The sequence below is a fragment of the Aristolochia californica genome, unplaced genomic scaffold (genome assembly GCF_029961685.1).
Source record: "Aristolochia californica isolate CCGP_79_NKW_82.1479 unplaced genomic scaffold, dmAriCali1.0.hap1 SCAF_2, whole genome shotgun sequence".
NCBI lineage: Eukaryota > Viridiplantae > Streptophyta > Magnoliopsida > Piperales > Aristolochiaceae > Aristolochia > Aristolochia californica.
The window spans coordinates 4,777,369-4,797,666 of NW_027181881.1; the positions used below are offsets into that span (position 1 = coordinate 4,777,369).

The 20,298-nt window shown below is 38.4% G+C and overlaps 3 protein-coding genes across 3 annotated transcripts; 2 read left to right on the forward strand and 1 right to left on the reverse strand.

Annotated features, from left to right (window-relative positions):
- The first annotated feature begins 5,471 nt into the window (after positions 1-5,471).
- On the forward strand, positions 5,472-6,810 carry LOC137957124 (peroxidase 24-like). The gene is made up of 4 exons (XM_068804846.1): positions 5,472-5,753; positions 5,842-6,033; positions 6,140-6,305; positions 6,398-6,810. The coding sequence occupies exons 1-4, from the start codon at positions 5,472-5,474 to the stop codon at positions 6,808-6,810; spliced, it is 1,053 nt and encodes a 350-aa protein (XP_068660947.1).
- A 7,701-nt stretch (positions 6,811-14,511) lies between these two features.
- Positions 14,512-15,894, reverse strand: LOC137956947 (peroxidase 24-like). Its single transcript, XM_068804622.1, has 4 exons — positions 15,682-15,894; positions 15,367-15,558; positions 15,105-15,270; positions 14,512-14,965 (listed from the first exon to the last, which is right to left on the reverse strand). Exons 1-4 carry the CDS (start codon positions 15,892-15,894, stop codon positions 14,562-14,564), a joined length of 975 nt encoding a protein of 324 aa, XP_068660723.1. The 3' UTR covers positions 14,512-14,561.
- A 2,589-nt stretch (positions 15,895-18,483) lies between these two features.
- Positions 18,484-19,886, forward strand: LOC137957019 (peroxidase 24-like). Its single transcript, XM_068804720.1, has 4 exons — positions 18,484-18,696; positions 18,820-19,011; positions 19,109-19,274; positions 19,414-19,886. The coding sequence occupies exons 1-4, from the start codon at positions 18,484-18,486 to the stop codon at positions 19,815-19,817; spliced, it is 975 nt and encodes a 324-aa protein (XP_068660821.1). The 3' UTR covers positions 19,818-19,886.
- Positions 19,887-20,298: the final 412 nt, after the last annotated feature.

Below are 20,298 nucleotides of genomic sequence, written 5' to 3' on the forward strand. Positions count from 1 at the left end.
AGAAACCAGAAAGGGAAGCGACACCAAATCTCACCCTCAAAGGCTTTGATGTCATTGACAAGGGAAAGGCTAGAGTTGAGGAGGAATGCCCTAGGATCAGTTTCTTGTGCTGATATTGTTGCTATAGTCGCTTCCACAAACATGCAGCATGTACTGTGTAAATTTGCACGAGGAAGGCTCAATACTGTAACTGTAATTGAGCTGTAATAGATTCATGAGTGCAGTTCCGGAAACCCATACGAGCAGTCTTGATGGGAAAAGGGATGGGAATTCTCTAGTGCCTCTAAAGCATCGCCTAACTTGCCTTGCCCATCCATGGATTTCGCCGCTCGCCGGCAGCTCTTTGGGGCGAAAGGACTGCCCTTATCAGGTCAGTGTAGCTGCTGTTGTCTTTCCTTCCAAATTCAATCTATTGTGACCATGTAATGGGAGAATCAACTGCTTCAGAAATGATCAGGACAGGTGCACTTACTATTGGAGAAGCACATTGTGGTGCATTATAGAAGAGGCACCTCAGATTCACTGGAAAAAGGCGATGTCGATTCTATATTGGATTCAAAGTTTTGAAAATTATTGTGTAAAATCTGCCCCAAACCCCTCCAAGTCCAACCCTCTGCACCGTAGACATGGATCTGAGTAGTGGTGACACCATCAACAATAATTACTAAAGAACATAATATTTTTGACTCTGTAAAAATTCATCAACTAATTAATTGAGTCGTCCATAAGAATAAGACTCATCTGACTCCTTTGAATTACCCTTTTGTTTAGGTGATTCTTGTTGTAAATTGTATATAAATACTACTCTAAATCAACACAAATCATGGTTCAATTCGTTCTCTCTTACGGTGTTAGAGCAACTCTTTAAATCCTCTGTATTTGTTTTCTTTTGGATTTTTTTTAGATCTCTTACTCTTCTTCTCCGCATGTAACATCCTCTCTATAACAACCACTGGCGCTGTCACTGTCACTGGTGGCCGCAAACTCCCTATTCTTTAGCAACCCGTTCGAGCTTTTGTTGTCATCAATTGTTCCTCCTTTGTTGCCTACACTACCTTGACTAGAGGGACGACAAGGCAACAACAATCGGAAGAAAAAAAAAAGAGGAATCCAGCTCAAGCGAAAACTCTGAGCACTACACTCCTTCCAGCACAACCATGAACTTTCGTGCACCTCCAATGACCTTGGCCAAGCCTTCGGAAAGGTGTTCTGACGTACTGCAGTGGCTGCCCAGGAGCTAACGTGCAACCACTGCCGCTCTCGACTGTATCAACGGGAGGTTGAAGGTGAAGCGCTTGAGGTTGAAGACGAAGTATGTGCGCATAAGTGAGCCATATGTGAGAATTTCACACGTGTGGGAAAAAAAATTCTCTCATGGTCAAAGACTATCTACTCATTGTTTTTGAGTTCCAACTCACTGTCTATTTTACGTATGTCGACTTAGCCAGATCAATTACTATGTCCACTACAAATGAACCTCCAAATGCTCCAATACACTCAATAATGTTCAACACCAATGAATTTTATCTTATTACCATCAATATTTCTCTACACACTCCTCTCAAATTCACCTCTACCAACTATCTCTCATGGAAGCTTTAGTTTGAAACTCTCTTCATTGGGTATGATCTCCTTGGGTATATTGATGGCTCCAAACCCTGTCTATTGAAAACCCTCACTGTAAATCTCTCTCCAAATCTAGCTTACAATCTCTGGATCCAACAAGATCAACTGGTTTTACCCACTCAAACAAAAATCTTAAGTTTAGGAAGTTTTTCATTGTTACAAAGCCATTGTGGAAAATTAATTCAAAAGAAAAATTATCTTACTCTATTCAAACAATGAGGGAGAATATATGAGTCTCAAAGATTATCTTTCCTTAAATGACATCTCTCACCTAACTACTCCACCCTATACACCTGAACACAATGGCTACTCAAAAAGACGACATCATCATATTGTTGAAACTAGACTCACCTTACTTTCTCATGCCTCCCTTCCAATTGCGTTTTGGTCCCATGCCTTTGCCATTGTTGTCTATGTAATAAACAAGATGCCAACCACTACCCTCAATCTATCATCTCCCTATGAATTAATTTTCCATAAAATGTAAAATTATTCTAAACTAAGGATTTTTTGCTGTTTATGTTATCCTTGGCTTTGTCCATATTCATCTCACAAACTTGATCAAAGACCTAAACCATGCATATTTCTGGGATACTCGTTATCTCAAGTACTTATTTGTGTTTTGAACCATCTAATTCAAAAATATTTGTTTCTCGATATGTCAAGCCTGTAGAGTCAGTCTTCCTTTACAACCTTAATAATTACCTACCTTGTCCTACCTCCACCACCATAGATACTTGGATTCCCCCTATGCTTACTATTTCATCAACTTCGTCACCATAACCGACTTCTAACACTTCGCCTCAAGGGCCCCCCTCAAAACATGCCTCCTTTTGATGATAATTCACAAATCTCAGAGACACCAACACATAAAAAAAAAAGAGCAACAACCACGACATATCCAACCACCATCATATGTTAACCATCCATCCATCGAAACACAATCTACCACCCAACAACTCACCCAACATCTCATGATCACTCGAGCCAAAAATAATATTCGTAAACCAATTCAAATACTTAACCTTCAGACACACCTACCATCCCAATCCGACCTTGAACCTACTTTCATGACTCAAGTCTTCAAAGATCATAACTAACATCGAGCTATGTTTGAAGAATATGATACTCTTGCTCGTAATGGGACGTGGGAGCTAGTTCCTCTTGATGGTATCACTAGTCTTGTTGGTTATAAATGGATTTTTTGAATAAAAAAAATACTCTGATGGGTCTATTAACCGATTCAAAACTCGTCTTGTAGCCAAAGGCTTTCATCAAATACCAAGTGTAGATTACCATGAGACTTTTAGCTCGATTGTTAAGCCCACCATCGTGAGACTTGTACTTAGTATTCCCATTAGCAACGGTTGGTCTGTTCGTCAATTTGATATCAACAATGTCTTTCATCAAGACCAACTCTAAAAAACAAATTATATGGCCCAACCTCTGGACTTTGATTCAAATCATCCAACTTATGTCTGCAAACTTCATAAAGCTATCTATGATATCAAATAGGCCCCACGGGCTTGGTATCATGAACTGCATCAATTTCTTGTGGGTTCAGGTTTTAAGAATTCTTACTCTGATACCTCCCTTTTTACTCTCAATACTGGTAAATATGTTCTATTTCTTCTGGTGTATGTCAATGATATTATTAATACTGGTAATAGTGATGACCTTATTTCTTAATTTATTGATTGCCTCATTCAATGTTTATCTTTTAAAGATCTTGACTCTCTTTCTTACTTCCTTGGAGTTGTGGTTGCTCTGTATCACAATGACATATTACTCCCTTAAAGCAGATATATCCAAGACTTGCTCAAAAGGACTCATATGGAAGATGAACTCTTCATCACTCACTGTGATCTCAGGCTCTCCTCTTTCTGATCCATCTCAGTTTCGTGAAGTAGTTGGTAGCCTATAATATATCTCTCTCACTCGGCTTGATATTTTCTTTGTTGTCAATAAGATGTCCCAGTTTGTGCATCAACCGATTGATGAGTATTGGGTACTTGTTAAACGAATTTTATGATATTTATCTGATACATTGGATAAAGGGCTTCTTCTACATCATAAGTCTCCTATATCTCTACTTGGGCTCTCAGATGCCGATTAGGCTGATAACGAAGACAATTGCTCTTCCACTAACACCGACCTTATCTATCATGGGCGTAATCTCATTTCCTAGAGTTCAAAGAAGCAACACGTTATTGCTTGTTCTTCTATTAAGGTTGAGTATCAATCAATTGCTGCCACAATTGATGAACTTTGGTGGGTGTGCTCTCTACATTCTGAACTTGGTGTGACTTTACAGTTTTCTCCTGTTGTCTTTTGTGATAATATTGATGCCACTCAGTTAAGCTCCAATCTCGTGTTTCATTTCAAAACGAAACATGTAGCAGTTGATTATCACTTCATCCGTGGTCAGGTTTAATCAGGTCTACTTCGAGTTGCTCATGTTACTTCTACCAACCAACTTGCTGATATCCTTACCAAGCCATTGCCACGTTCACGGTTTAAGGTGTTAAGAGACAAAATTGACCTCTCTAAACCATGGCTTATCTTGAGGGGTTATAAAAAACATAATACATTGACTTTAAAAATTCATCAACTAATCAATTAAGTCGTCCATAAGAATAAGACTCCTCTGACTCCTCTAAATCACACTTCTGTTTAGGTGATTCTTGTTGTAAAATTGTATTTAAATACTACTTTTAAATCAATACAAAATCGTGGTTCAGTTCAGTCTCTCTTTATTACTATGTCAATCTGTTGCAGCACAAGGTGTTGTTCCTCTCTGAGGCAGCGCTTCTCACAAACAACCGGCGGCGAAACTGAAAACATTTCTTCAACATGTTTGCCAAATCGATCAAGAAGATGGGTGGCATTGAAGTGCTCACCGGGACTGCTGGATAGTAAATTCCTGAGTTAAGTTGGCTTTGTTAACTACTAGAAGTTGAAGCTGTTTGTATTTTCATCTGACCAGGTCCAAGATGCTGTTTATTTACACTGTTATAAGTAGGTATCTGTAAATAGATATACATAAAAATTTAAAACACATCATATAAAATCATGGTAAAATTTTAAAAAAGTTAATATAAAAATAAATAAAAGGAAGGGATCCTGAAAATTTAGTTTTCTTCACGCGTCTGCTAGCTGTATCTTCCCTTATTCAGATGCGAAGACTGGCAGAATCAGATTTCTGGTCGCAATGATGTTTCTATTTCCTTAGCAAGTATCAGAGACAACGACAATCACTGGTTTCTTTAATTGCAGAATCGAGGAGTTGACCAGCTGATCTCCAATTTAATTTTGCCACCACTTTGACGTTAATTTAAGACAAACTCACCTCCAAGCTCAATTCCCAGTTTTGAAGCAAATTACAACCTGAAGTAATGCATAAACTTTTCCCGTTGATTCTCGTTGACGAGGTTATCAGTCGATTCTCCTACGAGTAGGATGACGATTCAAGACAAAATAATGCGTCTCCCACATGGTCAGATTAGATTTGCGACGAGGAACCGAAGAATTTGAAGGAACGATTAGAATCTATTTTTCTAAAAGTCCATCACTTTTCCTTTTTACCGTCATCAAGCTCAACTCAGGCGAATTTCTTCTTCGTCAATCATCATCTCATCAAAGAAATCAGACGGATATTTTCTTAATCGTTAAAATGTAGGAGTCGAGCCTTGGGACGAACTCTTTCGTATTTGTTTACCGAAAGGAAACCCCATTCAGAAGCTAAGTTGATGAGACTTCTCGCCTATAAAACGGTACTGCTTTCTGCGTATTGAACGTGGATCAAGCCTTCCTTCTGTCTTTTTGGTTGCCTTCGTCGGGAGAAGATGAAGTCCACTATCCTTTTCTTGCTCCTCTCTCTGCTTGTATTTGCGCAATTGGGGATCAGTAGAGGAGACGACGATGGTTTCGAGACTGATCGCAGAAAACATGATCATAAGAAAGGTCGGGGGATCAAGGGAGGAGATAATTTGAGGATGAATTTCTACAAGCATAGCTGCCCTCTGGCTGAGGGAATTGTTAAACGAATAACATGGTTCTACACCTCACGTAACCCCGTCATGGGGGCCAAGCTGCTCAGGCTACACTACCATGACTGTTTTGTGAGGGTATGTTCTTCAATTCTGTAAGGACTGGGTCCCTTCTTCTCTTTTCTTTGTTTCTATGTGTCTTACTCCAGGGAACATGATTTTACAGGGCTGCGATGCATCCATTCTACTGGACCGAACTGGGGATGATCCGGTCGAGAAGGAAGCAAGGCCAAACCTCTCAGTGACTGGATACAGTGTTATCGACGCGATCAAGACCCAGATTGAAAATGAATGCCCAGGAGTTGTTTCTTGTGCAGATATTGTGGCTCTGGCTGCAAGAGATGCAGTTTCCTTCCGAGTAAGTCTAGACAAAAACCACGCACAGAACTGAACAATCTCCAATCTAATGTCATTTTCACCACTTACATGCAAATTCGTCAACGAAAATCGACTCATCCTTGCAGTTTCAACAACCCTTGTGGCAAGTCTTGACTGGAAGAAGAGATGGAAACGTATCGCTTGCCTCTGAAGCGTCTGCCAACTTACCTTCCCCTTTCGGAGACTTCGCGGCACTCATGGACATGTTTACACAGAAAGGGCTTGATCTGACAGACCTCGTTGCCTTATCAGGTCAGAGATTAACTACCGGTTCTGCTGTTATACATTTCGTAGTTGACAGACTCGAAGAATAACTTAATTTAATGTGTTATGTGATCAAGCAGGAGCACACACAATCGGACGAGCTCACTGTGGTGCAGTCGTAAAGCGGCTCTACAATTTCACAGAAAATGGTGAAGCAGATCCTTCTCTGGATCCAGAATACGCGGACGAACTGAGGAAGAGCTGCCCCATTACCTTCAATCCAAACACAACACTAGAGATGGACGACGGGGACTCTCGCGTTTTTAACAGCCATTATTATATTAATCTCAATGAAAACAAGGGACTGTTCCAATCAGATGCAGCACTGTTGACGAACGAAGAGTCAGCGAGCGAAGCGAAGCAGCTCGAAAAACCGGAACAGTTCTTTAATCAGTTCGCCAAATCGATGGTGAGGATGGGGGCGATGGAAGTTCTGACGGGAGATGAAGGAGAGATCAGAGAGCGATGCAGCGTCGTAAATCCCCCGGCTTAATAAGATGAAATTGTTCAGTTCTGTAATAAAACTACGGTCGATGGGACGTTGACATGTGAAAGACTAAGTGATTAATGCTATTGTTTATGATTATTTAGGGAGTCCATTTGAAGTGACTATCTAGATTTGCTAGTGCAACCTAGAATTGAATAACTTGTGGGAAGTTACTTATAATGTGCAAAGATTTTCTCTCATTGTGACAATGGTGTTAGATTTTACTATAGGTAAATCTAGAGGGAGGGTGAATAAAATCATCAAAATTTTAATGCTAATTCAAAGTTTGACTTCCTTTAAAAATAGTTTAACAGTCAAATAATACTTCGGATTGCTTATCCACGCCTTACGATCATCCACCGTAGAATTAAAAATCCACTTAAGATTGTAATAACCAGAGGTAGATTTTCTATCATTAGCAAACCCAGCCCAATCAGCATCAACAGAATATACAATCTCTATATGACCCTAACATTTATATAGCGGCCCTTGACGTGGACTTTTCTTGAGATATTGAAGGATTCTTTCCGATGCTTCCCAATGTGATTGTTATGGTTGATACATATATTGGCTGATACACTTACCACTTAAGAAATATATGCCTTGTGACTATGAGATAGATCAACTTCCCAACTAATCATTGAAACCGACCAACATCAACATCACTACTAGTTCTTGCACACAACTTTACTTTAGGTTCCATAAGTTTGTCTACAGGCTTGCATCCAAGCATATCGGTCTCTTTCAACAAATCAAGTATGTATTTCCTTTGTGATAGGACTATACTATGTCTGGATTGAAGAACTTCAATTCCAATGAGGTACTTGAGAAACATCTTGGTTTGGAACTCCTTATTAAGGTCATGCTTAACCTACTGAATGCTACCAAGGTCACTGCTCGTAATAACAATATAATCTACATATACCGCCATAAGAATGTTGCCCTTAGTGGAATTTCTGGTAAACGTTGAGTGATTAGTTTCACACCTCCTGAACCCAAAGTGTTGTAACCACAATGGTAAATTTATCAAACCAATCCAGCATATATTATTTCAACCCATATTTTGCTATATTCAGTTGACATACTTTCTCCCCCTCAACCACATAACCAAGTGGGTGACACATGTAGACTTCCTCAAAGAGTATACCATTCAAGAAAGCATTTTTGACATGTAACTGATGTAACTCCCATTTAAAATTAGTTGTTAGAGAAATAAGAACTCTGACCAAGTTCATCTTGGCAATAGGAGAAAAAGTTTCATCATAATCAACACCATAAGACTAAGTGTAATATTTAGCAACCAACCAAGCCTTTTATCTAACAATAGAACCATCTGGATTATACTTTAGGGAGAAGATCCATTTTCACTCTATCGCCTTTGTTCCTGGCAGAAGAGTGGCCCAAATGCCAAGTGGAATTGTGCTACATAGCTTGAATATCTTCATCTATGGTAGATTTCCACCTCGGATCAATGAAAGCCTTCTCATAGCAGGTAGGACTGGTGGAAGACGATACTGCAGACAAAAAAGAGACACAACTCGGACACAAACAATGAGTGGAAACATAATGAGAGATAGGGTGTGAAGTTGATGGAGGTCTAACAGCAATGGAGCGAGACTCTTTGCAAAGAGCAATGGGCATATTATCATAAGGTGGTCCATACACTACTGGAGATGAAGGAAGAGAATATACCTTGGGATCGTCTGAAGACTCCACAACTAGTTGATCAGTGGGTGTAGAGAGAGTCTTTAGAAGGTTGGTCCACGGTTTGAAAATCATAATCCACCGGAATAGGTGGCTTGGGCATCCTTGTACATGATAAGAAACCAGGAGGAGAGCTCAAAAAAAAAATAGGGTTGAAGCTATAAAAGGGAAATATCGGTTGAGATAAACGTTTTCTTCAAGGATGAAGAACCTTTTTGATCTTTGGAATACCCCAAGAAATGCAATTAACAGCCCGAGGAAGGAATTTACTCTGGGGAGGTCCCAAGTAATAAACAAAAGATGTGCACCCAAATATCTTAGGTGCCAACGAGAAGGCAATTGAATCAAGAAATAATTTGGAGAAGGGGGTGGTACCTTTGAGCACACTAGAGCACATAAGGTTAATAAAAAAACAAGTAATGAGGATTGCTTATGGCTAATAAAACTGGAGAACATTCATAGACAACATAATAGTTCGATCAACTTCTACAAGATGACAATGTTTTCTTTCACATACACACTATTCTATTGAGGTGTATAGACACAAGACAATTGATGAATGATCCATTTTTTCTTGCAAATTTTTTGAAAGGTAGAGGAAAAATACTCTTTCGCGTTATCAGACTGAAAGATTTTAACCTTGGTTTTAAACTGATTTTCCATCATAGCACAAAAGGATGTGAAAATAGGAAATACCTCAGCCTTGTCCTTCATCAAATATAACCATGTAACTCTCGAGTAATCATCCACTAATATAAAAAAATACTAAAATTGAGATATATTTGGGATATTAACAGGTTCCCACACATCTGAATGAACTAAAGTAAAAGGACTAGAAGCAATATTATTTTGTTTGGGTTGAAAAACCAATCTATGGTGTTTCCCAAACTGACAAGATTCACACGACAACTGTGAAACTTAAGGAAGAGAAAGAACTAAACTTTTTAAAATTGCTAATGTGGACAGGCCAAGCCTATTATACAATTTGGAAGCCTCTTTTGTTGTGATTGTTGTTACTGTTGTCAATGTTGTAGGATCCATATAATAAAGGCTCCCTCTTTCATGGGTGCTACACCTGTTTCCTCATAGTGTCTTGAAACACACAATGAGATGGAAAATAGGTAACATAACAATTTAGTCTTTTGGTCAAGTGTCTCACCAACATAAGACTCAATAGAAACTGAGAAACAATAAGACATTAGAAACTGAAAACGATGATGAAATGGTGGATGTACCAATACCCTGAATCCTAGTTTGTGATCCATCTACAATGGAGACAAAACGATCTAAAGTATATGATGGCACAAAGGACATATTTTCAGTTTTACTTGTTAGGTGCTCAAAGGCTTTGGAATCAATTATCCAAGGTGAATTGTTAGAGCATGAGAAAAAGTAATACATACCAATAGTGGCAACTTTGATAGTTGTGTTGCTTTGGGGAGCAGCCATCATACTTTTAAACTTCTGAAACAATTGATGCTTCACTTCTAATAGAGTCAATCTTTCTCTGGAGGACTCCTAGGGTGCTTCACTGTAGGTAGATGTAATAGAGGTTGATGCTTGATTAACCTTGAAGTAAGGTAGTTTGCCATGTAGGTTTCAACAATTTTTAACTAGATGGTTGTTGAGCCCACAAAAGGTATACTTCCTTTTTAGACCCCCAGTGTTAGATGTAGGAACTTTCTCACCTCTACCTGTTCCTTAGGAGAATATAGCTAAATTTTCCACTTGTTCTGGTTGACTGTTGGGCTCCTTAACTTGAATTCGTAGCAAGGTTACACATACATCATTAAAAGAAGGCTTTGTAGTAGAGCTAACTACCCGTGACTTGACAACATCCAAGTAGGGTGGTAAATTAGCAAGACATATAACTGAGACTAGGTCTTCCCTTTGTTTGTTTTTTTTGTGGCAACATCGAGTGCATATGGTTGTGTAACCTTTTACTCTTGTAGCAGCCCTCTAAATTTGGTAAAGTACTCATGAAGATTATCTTTATACTTTGTGTTGCACATCTTATAAAAAAAGTCATAAATCTTTTGTAGACTATCAGAGGTAGAATATAATTCAAAACATGTGTGTCCCAGATTGCTTTGGTTGACTCTAGGTGCACCACAATGTTTGCCATGTGTTTCTTCATACTATTAATCAACCACTTAATAACTAGTGTGTCTTTCCTCTTCTACTTATGGTAACATGGCTGATCCACATGCATAAGTGGCTGAGTTACATGCTCAACAAGGTTTCTTGTGATAAGAAAACTTTTTACACATAGGGACCCAAACAAGTAAATACTCAAGCCTTTAAGTGGAATTGTAGTAATCCTCAAGGGACCACCTTTGGTGAAATCAACATATGTAGTCAAAGAGGGAGTATTTGACAATTCAAACATTAGAACTTATAAAAGAAGTTTTTTTCTAAAAAATCAGCACCTTTAGGTTAACTTAGGAGGAAAGAGGACACGACTTTATCAAAACTAAAAAATATTTGAAGCTATGGAATGCAAAAATCTATAATGTCAAGCGATCAAATTCAACAAAGAAAACCAGCCAATAGGTCACACGAACATGACCTCTTTTTCAAATTTTTTTGTTGTTGTTTGATATTCTCAACTAGAATTATAATTACTCAAGAACCAATGATAATTAAAAAAAGGGGAAAATGAACTAGGTGTTGGTAAGAAAGCAATAGAAAATAAAGTAAAACTAGTGATTTCTTTCCAAAATTATTCTTCAAACCCTGACTTAGGGTTTTAACAACTTAATTGAGCAGCCACTCCTTCAACAAACTAGAACATAAGGAGAACTTCAAGAGGACTTTTTGAATTCCTAAGGACTTTTTGAATTCCTAAGGAATTTTTGGCATAAAAATCAAATAAAAAAAACAAGGAAAGAAGGAATCTCGTGCACATGGAAAAAAAGTGATTTCAACCATTCAATATGAGGGGAAAAAAATTTTGAGAGGGATAATTAGGATTGAGTAAAAAAAAGTTTGTGACTATCAAAAATTTGAATTTAATCCCCCATAATGTGAAGCATAGGGTGAAACTTTTGTGACTATCAAACATTTGAATTTAATCCCCCATAATGTGTAGCATAAGGTGAAACTTATTTTATTAAGGAGAAATTTTGCTGAATTGACTTTTGCCTTTTATTTCTCCTCAAAACAAGCCGAACCCTTTATTGCTTGAAGGCTGAATTGAGTTTTATTTCCACTAAATTTTCATAACTTGATCAACTTTACTTTAAATCCTAGATTTCCAGCTCTAATACCATGTTGAATTCTAGGTTTAATCCATAGATAACTTTGGTTTGAGAAGAAGAAGAAGAAGAAGAAGAAGAGAGAAGAAGAAAGAAAGAAGAAAACAAGAGAAGATGAGAAGGAGAAGGCAAGGGCATGAATTGAGGAGAGAAACTTTAGGGGTTAAGAGAAAGCACATGAACTCCTCCTCCCCTTTTCTTTATTATTCATATAGGGGGTCATGGACGCCCTAATACATAAGAAGTAAAAGAAAACTACCGACTAATTACAACTTATGCAACTCACTCTCATAATTACACAGAATACCATTCAAACTACAAAAAAATCAAAGGGTTTCTGTGTATTGATTTTAATATCAGTTTAATACTTGATTTTTCATTGGTGGAATTTGGTTTATTGATTGTCACATCATAATAAGCCTTGATTTTTACATTGATTGTTTGATTTGAAAATTTTACCCCATATTACAATCTCAAAAGATCTTTTGAATGCATTTAATTTAAAATCTCATACATTAGAGCAGTTGAATTGCTAGTAGATTTACTTTATGATCGGGCGTCAGCTTGCTTTTGACTTCAATTGTAATATTTGCCTTTCAAGAGGCTCTTTTGTGCTTTACCTATCTAAATAAGTATCCGTTGCTTTCGTAAACCTATCAAGACTTGTATAAGTTGATTGAGAGTTGTTAAGAACTCCTTAATTGGGTCTAGGTGCCTATATGTAGTCAATATTGGCCGTAAGTTCCAAGTGTTGGGTTGCTTTTGTAAACCCTTGTGATTTTTGGATGTAGATGTTATTTGACAATTTTTTAGTGGATAATTTAATTCTAGGGCAAGACCTCCCTAGGAGTGGAGTATCAATATGAAATATTGATAGTGAAGGCTCTATAAAAATTTGAGGTAGTGGTTATTGATTGAATTCAGTGTTAAATTATCTTTAAGGCATTCCTTTGATTGTAGGTATGATAAAAAAAAAATCAAATTATGCTTGAATTTGATAAACCTATTCACTACCCTTTCCCTTCTCTAGGTTTATCCTAGTGGGATCTTACAAATGGTCCCACAATGGCTAGCCATAACTCTACCCAAGATTTTGCCACAGGCATGTCTGTAATAAAACCCCCTTTGTTTGACAGGAATAATTATTCTAATGGAAAATGTAGAATGAAATATTTCATTTGAAGATATAAGTTTGATTTATGGAAGATCACTACTCAAACCCCTATATTCCTTTGAAAAGGGAAGGTGACAAAGAAGTAGTAAAACTTCCAAAAGAATACAAAGATGCAGAAAAAAATAAGGTATCCCTAAACCACAAAGCATGGAACTTGCTCTTGTCTTCTCTAGTGCTATGAAGCACTCCAGAGTTATTGGTGCATCTAGCACTAAGGAAGTATTCGACAAGCTTAAAGTGACCTCTAATGGTATCTGATGTAAAAGAAGTCAAAGTGAACTTTCTTATGAATGAATATGAAAACTTTAAAATGAAGCCCAATGAATCCATTGAGAGTATGTGAAATATTAAATGGAATCTTAAGTAAACTACATTCAGTGATAAACAAATGGTGGATTTCATTCTTAGGAACCTACCCAAGGTCATAGCTATTAATGAAACTAGAGATATAAAACCAGTGACCACCTATGGATTAATGGTAAGCTCCTAAAATATGAGATGAGCCTCAAAGAATTTTGCCTTGTTAGCGAATGACATTGATAACTTGAACTGTGTATTTGACATGGATGATGGAGTACCTTTTTTTTTTTTATAAAATTCAAAAGATTTTTCAAATAAAATAAGAGCAAGGGCAGCCATTGAAAGGGGGACAAACAAGCTGGAAAGAGGGTATACCAATGTTGATTAAGTTGGAAAGGCCTCTTTTCAAATATGGCTCATCCCTTCCAATCACCAAAAAGTGATGAGCTTCCAAGAAAAAATGCAAGAAAATAATCTCAATGAAAGTTGTTTTATACTAACAAATCTAGTAAATGAAGATGGAGAGATGGCCTTCTAAAGACTCCTTGGATCGCCATCTCACAAAAGTGATGCAAAATTATGAAATCAATCTAGACATCTCATGTACTTCTCTATGAAAATTTGGTTTTCAGAGCAGAGCAAGCCTTTGTGAGGTTCTTCTTCAAATATCTTACAAATATTACAACGAAGTAGAAGATCATCAAGGGATAATGCACCAATCAAGATGTGTTATCCCCTCAATCGGCTCCCCTCCTCCCTTCTTCCTCTCTCCTCCCTCTCCCCTCCCTCCTCCCACCCTCTCCTCCCTCCCCCTCCCCCTCCCCCTCCCTCCTCCCTCCTCCCTTCCCCTCCCCCCTTCAATGTCAGAAGTTAAATGCTAACCCATAGTTGATTGTGAATATTAACTCCTACATGGCTAATCCGTTTTGGAGGAAATCAGGCTTAGTCTTAACAAGAGACACCATAAAAAATAATCACATTAATGTTCCTTAGTTTATCTTTTCTATGATTTTTTATTTGCATGATATAAAACTAATTTTAAATCCTCTTTAACATTCCTGTCTTTTTCCATGTTTCCTTAAGGAAACCATAGGAAACTTCATTTTTTGTCATCTTTAACATTGTTAAAAGACAGGAGAAATTAAGTGGGAAATTTTTCTTTGATAAAAAGACGGGCATAAACTGCAGAAGCTTTTGGTCTCATAGATTAAAGAACATCATTGAACATGATAATTTATTGCAATCATGGAAAATGATAGTTTATTGCATCATTCTTTCATTTAGGCAATTACAGGCTTCCCCCCCATCAAACAGAGTAAGAATTAATTAACAACGTGACACTGCTTTCTAATCTCTCCGGGACTTCCCGTGAGTACTTGAATGGCTCCCATCTTCTTCATGGAGTTGGCGAACTGCGTGAAGAAGTCTTTCTGTCTCTGAAACTGTTTCACTAACTTGGCGGAAGCAGAGTTGGTAAGAAGTGCGGCGTCTGATTGGAAGAGACCCTTCTTCTGAGTGAGGATGAGGAAGTAGTTGGTGTCGAAGTTAAGGGAGCTCTGGGGGTCCATCTCTACCGTCGTGGCCGGGTCGGGGGGGTTGCTGCACTGGCTCCTCAAAGTCTGAGCGTATGCTGCGTCGAGCGAAGGGTCTATGTCGTTGTTTACGGAGAAATTAGCGAGTCTCCGGCCAAATGCTCCGCAATGTGAAACCCCGATGGTGTGTGCGCCTGCATTGCACTCAACCGGCCGATTAATTAATTAAAGCTCACCAATGTTGTGAATGCTTCATTACATGATCTGCAGTGATTCATTTTAAAATTTCACAAAGTTTGAAGAAGGAATTGAGCGTAAAATTAGACACCAAACCTGACAGAGCTACGAGATCCTTCACAGTGAGACCTTTGAGCGCAAAAAGCTGTTGGAGGGTGGTGAAGTTTGAGAATGGCGAAGGCAGGTTGCCTGTCACCTCCGATGACAGAGATACTCTTCCATCCTTACGCCCAGTGAATACATCCCACATGGACTTGTTAAACTACATCACCAGTAAAGCACATGAGAATTTAATCAAGTGAAAGCCAGAAAATACTTCTCAAGAGAAGGCAGACGGAGAAGCTAATTATATACATACCTGGAAAGACACAGCATCCCTTGCTGCCAAGGCGAGAATGTCTGCACAAGACACAATTCCTGGGCACGCCGCCTCCACTTCACTCTTGATGGTGTCTATAGCATCAAAACCTTGGAGCGACAGATTCGGCCTCGCTTCCTTCTCTGATGGGTCTGCCCCAGCCTTGTCCAGTAATATGGACGCATCGCAGCCCTAATCACCATGACCATGCCAAGAACGAAAGCCAACAAAAATATATATCAGATAAAATTAATGTGGGCACTGTGATATGACTCTGGAGGACACAAATTCATTAGAGGAATGGGCAATATATACCCTGACAAAGCAATCGTGATAATGTAAACGAAGCAAGTCTGCAGCAACGTCGGGTTCTGCCGCAGTGAGCCTCTCTGTAACGTTTTTCACTATCTTTTCAGCATTGCGGCAGCTTTTCTTGTAAAAATTCTTTTTCAGAGCATCTCCACTGCACTCCCCAATCAACCCAAACACTGAGACTGTAACCAGAAAGAGAAGACAGATTCCCTTCATCTTGCTTTCTTGAGTCTAGTGACTAAAGGCAGAGACAGATGAGTCCGGAAGAAAGAAAGAAGAAGATTACTATTGAATGTGTGATGTAGCTTTTGAAAGAGATGATCTATTTATAGGCAAAACCTGGCGGTTCAGCATCCAATCGTCATTTTGAGTTAGTGATTATGGTCTAGTCAACTGGAATTGTTTATCTTCCCGGAGCTTCTGACATTATGCATGTTGTTATATAAAAATAGAAGCAATAAGGTCTCATGAACAAGCATTTCAGTCCATCTCATGAACAAGCTTGGTGATGGCGACCTGGTAAAACCCAAGATTTCATGCCAAAATTAAGAGGGTTCGTGGACTTTTTTGAAGAGAATCATTTTTATCAGTCAGTCTCCCCTAAAGCTCAGATCAAATTACGCCCTTCTAGTCGGATTTCTTATGTAAAACAGAACGAGGGTCCTTCATTTATCATAGTAGTAAGGATAAGTAGAAGATTTTGAGTAGGAGCTCATCCTTTTTGGGGTTCTCTAATAGTGATATTATCACCTGACAACGATACAGATTAATACTGTAGAGACTAGGATGCCTTTGAAGCTTATTAACTCGAGTATGTTAATTATAGTATAATATGGATACCTCCCTTGTCTGTAGGTTTTAAGGATCTCTGTTTGCGAAGGCGAACCATAATCCACAATTCGTAACTTAGCATTTCGGGAAGCCTGACGGTGGCGAAAGTTTAAGATTCAAGAAATTTCTGTTTAGCTGTTTCGTCGAAGTTTTAAGTTTGAAGTTTAATTGAAGTCAAACATGAAAAAAAAATCTTCAAATATATGTCCGATATGGGACCATCTACGCGCTAATGTGAAGACCATAGACTAGTAATCTGCTATTATTTTAATACCGTATCGCCATTAACGTAAAGGGGGAAGATGGCTGCCATGATCACTGCATGATCAAGATGCCAGATGTGATTCTTCTCTTTTTAAAATTTTTTTTAACTCTGGAACATGTGACGTTTTTGAGCAGCCGTTGTTTTTTCTTCTTCTGGGTAAGTTCCTGAAGTAGTGAATTATAGTATACGATCATTGAGGGGAGTTATTGAAATAGCAAATCTCTTGATTAGTCCTGTGAATGTGATTAGGGATCGTTAAAAAAAAGAACTTCAAAAATATTCAACTAAAAAGATTTAAAAATATATATGTCAAGAACACCGAGGGGCGGGGATATTCATCCAAAATGATAACCAAAAAATTGGATCCATATTATCAGTATTTCTGAAAGCTAAACTTAACAACTTTTAACTCATTTAACCTTTTAATTATTGAAATCACGATCCAGAGCGAGCGGGGACGGAGGAGAGGTCGTTTACAAGAACAACGTTGACGATGATGTTTTAGTCAAACAATCGCGTTCGGACTTCATAGTTCATATTTATCCATGCTGTATCGTCGTTGACACAGCTATTTGTCTCATTTTCTGTCGTTCACTCGAAATCTGACGCGGTTTTGCAACCCAGAGGCGCCTACCCTACAGTTGCTTCAGAGTTACAGATACGAGAAATGCGGCAGTCTCCTCTCCTATATCCGGGAAGTACATTGAACGAAAGAAATGGCAGAGTCAACAGTGAAGGAATTGACTACGATAAAGAGGAATATCTATTTGGTAGCATTTAGTGAAACGAATTGTTTTACTTCAATGCGACAAGGAGAGTTTTCACACTTAAGAGAGTCATGAAGCGATCTTTAGTTCAGTTCTTCTTCATTAATATCCAAAAAAAAAAAAAAATTGCTGATCCAATCTCTTTCTTATCTTCTTCCTCTTCATGGATCGAACGTGGGTAGCTCCCATCGAACTGAATTTTTTCAAGCTTCTGACTTGACTTTCCCAGTCGGACTGCGAATAATTTTCTCCAATTATGTTCCAATTGTTTCCTACCGTCTTATTTACATCTCTTTAACGTTTCGTCTAAATGCTTAATAATTTTTTCTATAAAATCTTTACGGAAATTTTCAGTTTCCATTTCTTGGCAACTAATTAAGTATAATTACACAAGCCTTTAGTTGTTAGCAATTTCCCATTTAGATCGTCCGAACTTTAACGAGAAGTGCCGCTGAGAAATCACAATTATAACTAATCAACATAGCTTCATCTCTTTGTGATTTTGAAGTACCCTTAGAATGAGGATCTCAAGTCAATTGGTCCAACATGCACTTAATAAACTCTAATGAACATGATCTCCTGAGAAAAGTCCACGAAACCTCTCAATCTCTGCATGAAATCTAGCGTTTTACCAGGTCGAATATCGCCATCTTCTTCTTCCGATCATTTCATGTAAGAGTCTTCATGTTCTAGTGTTTTTTTATTAAGGCAAGCGGAAGATTGCCAGAAGCTCCGGGAAGAAAAATAACGCCCACTTGACGATAACCATAGTTTGTAATTCAAACTGAGGGATGATAGACGCCAATTTTTGCCTATAAATTGGGAGTCCCGATCAAATGCAAATATCGTGAACTGTGTGTAATTTTCAGTTGTTCTGTCGTTCTATTCTTCTGCAGAAATCTCTTCTCTGCTTTTTTTGTTTTCTGGGGAGGAAAAAAAAAGATGAAGGGAATCTGTCTTCTCTTTCTGGTTACAGTCTCAGTGTTTGGGTTGATTGGGGAGTGCAGTGGAGATGCTCTGAAAAATAATTTCTACAAGAAAAGCTGCCGCAATGCTGAAAAGATAGTGAAAAACGTTACAGAGACGCTCACTGCGGCAGAACCCGACGTTGCTGCAGACTTGCTTCGTTTACATTATCACGATTGCTTTGTCAGGGTATATATTGCCCATTCCTCTAATGAATTTGTGTCCTCCAGAGTCATATCAGAGTGCCCACATTAATTTTATCTGATATATATTTTTGTTGGCTTTCGTTCTTGGCATGGTCATGGTGATTAGGGCTGCGATGCGTCCATATTACTGGACACGGCTGGGGCAGACCCATCAGAGAAGAAAGCGAGGCCGAATCTGTCGCTCCAAGGTTTTGATGCTATAGACACCATCAAGAGTGAAGTGGAGGCGGCGTGCCCAGAAATTGTGTCTTGTGCAGACATTCTCGCCTTGGCAGCAAGGGATGCTGTGTCTTTCCAGGTATGTATATAATTTAGCTTCTTCGTCTGCCTTCTCTTGAGACGTATTTTCTGGCTTTCACTTGATTAAATTCTCATGTGCTTTACTGGTGATGTAGTTTAACAAGTCCATGTGGGATGTATTCACTGGGCGTAAGGATGGAAGAGTATCTCTGTCATCGGAGGTGACAGGCAACCTGCCTTCGCCATTCTCAAACTTCACCACCCTCCAACAGCTTTTTGCGCTCAAAGGTCTCACTGTGAAGGATCTCGTAGCTCTATCAGGTTTGGTGTCTAATTTTACGCTCAATTCCTTCTTCAAACTCTGTGAAATTTTAAAATGCATCACTGCAGATCATGTAATGAAGCATTCACAACATTGTTGAGCTTCAATTAATTAATCGGCCGGTTGAGTGCAATGCAGGCGCACACACCATCGGAGTTTCACATTGTGGAGCATTTGGCCGGAGGCTCGCTAACTTCTCCGTAAACAACGACATAGACCCTTCGCTCGACGCAGCATACGCTCAGACTTTGAGGAGCCAGTGCAGCAACCCCCCCGACCCGGCCACGACGGTAGAGATGGACCCCCAGAACTCCCTCAACTTCGACACCAACTACTTCCTCATCCTCACTCAGAAGAAGGGTCTCTTCCAATCAGACGCCGCACTTCTTACCAACTCTGCTTCCGCCAAGTTAGTGAAACAGTTTCAGAGACAGAAAGACTTCTTCACGCAGTTCGCCAACTCCATGAAGAAGATGGGAGCCATTCAAGTACTCACGGGAAGTCCCGGAGAGATTAGAAAGCAGTGTCGCGTTGTTAATTAATTCTTACTCTGTTTGGTGGGGGGGAAGCCTGTAATTGCCTAAATGAAAGAATGATGCAATAAACTATCATTTTCCATGATTGCAATAAATTATCATGTTCAATGGTGTTCTTTAATCTATGGGACCAAAAGTTTCTGCAGTTTATGCCCGTCTTTTTATCCAGGAAAAATTTCCCACTTAAAATTTTTAAATGTGTTAATTAGATTTGAATTAAGATTTTATTACACATGAGATTTTTAAAATTAAAATAATTTTTTCAAATATTTTTAAATTTTTAAATATCCTAAATCGATAATCAAATGTTTTAATCAGATTTGAAACGTGTACCAACAAATAAGATATTTAAAAACTAAAATATTTTTTTCTCATTTTTTAAATTAAAAAATATCTTAAATTGATAAAGAAATATGTTAAATATATTAAAATAAAATTTTTAATTAATTAATATACTACTTTTATATTTTATTATTGTAAATAGAAG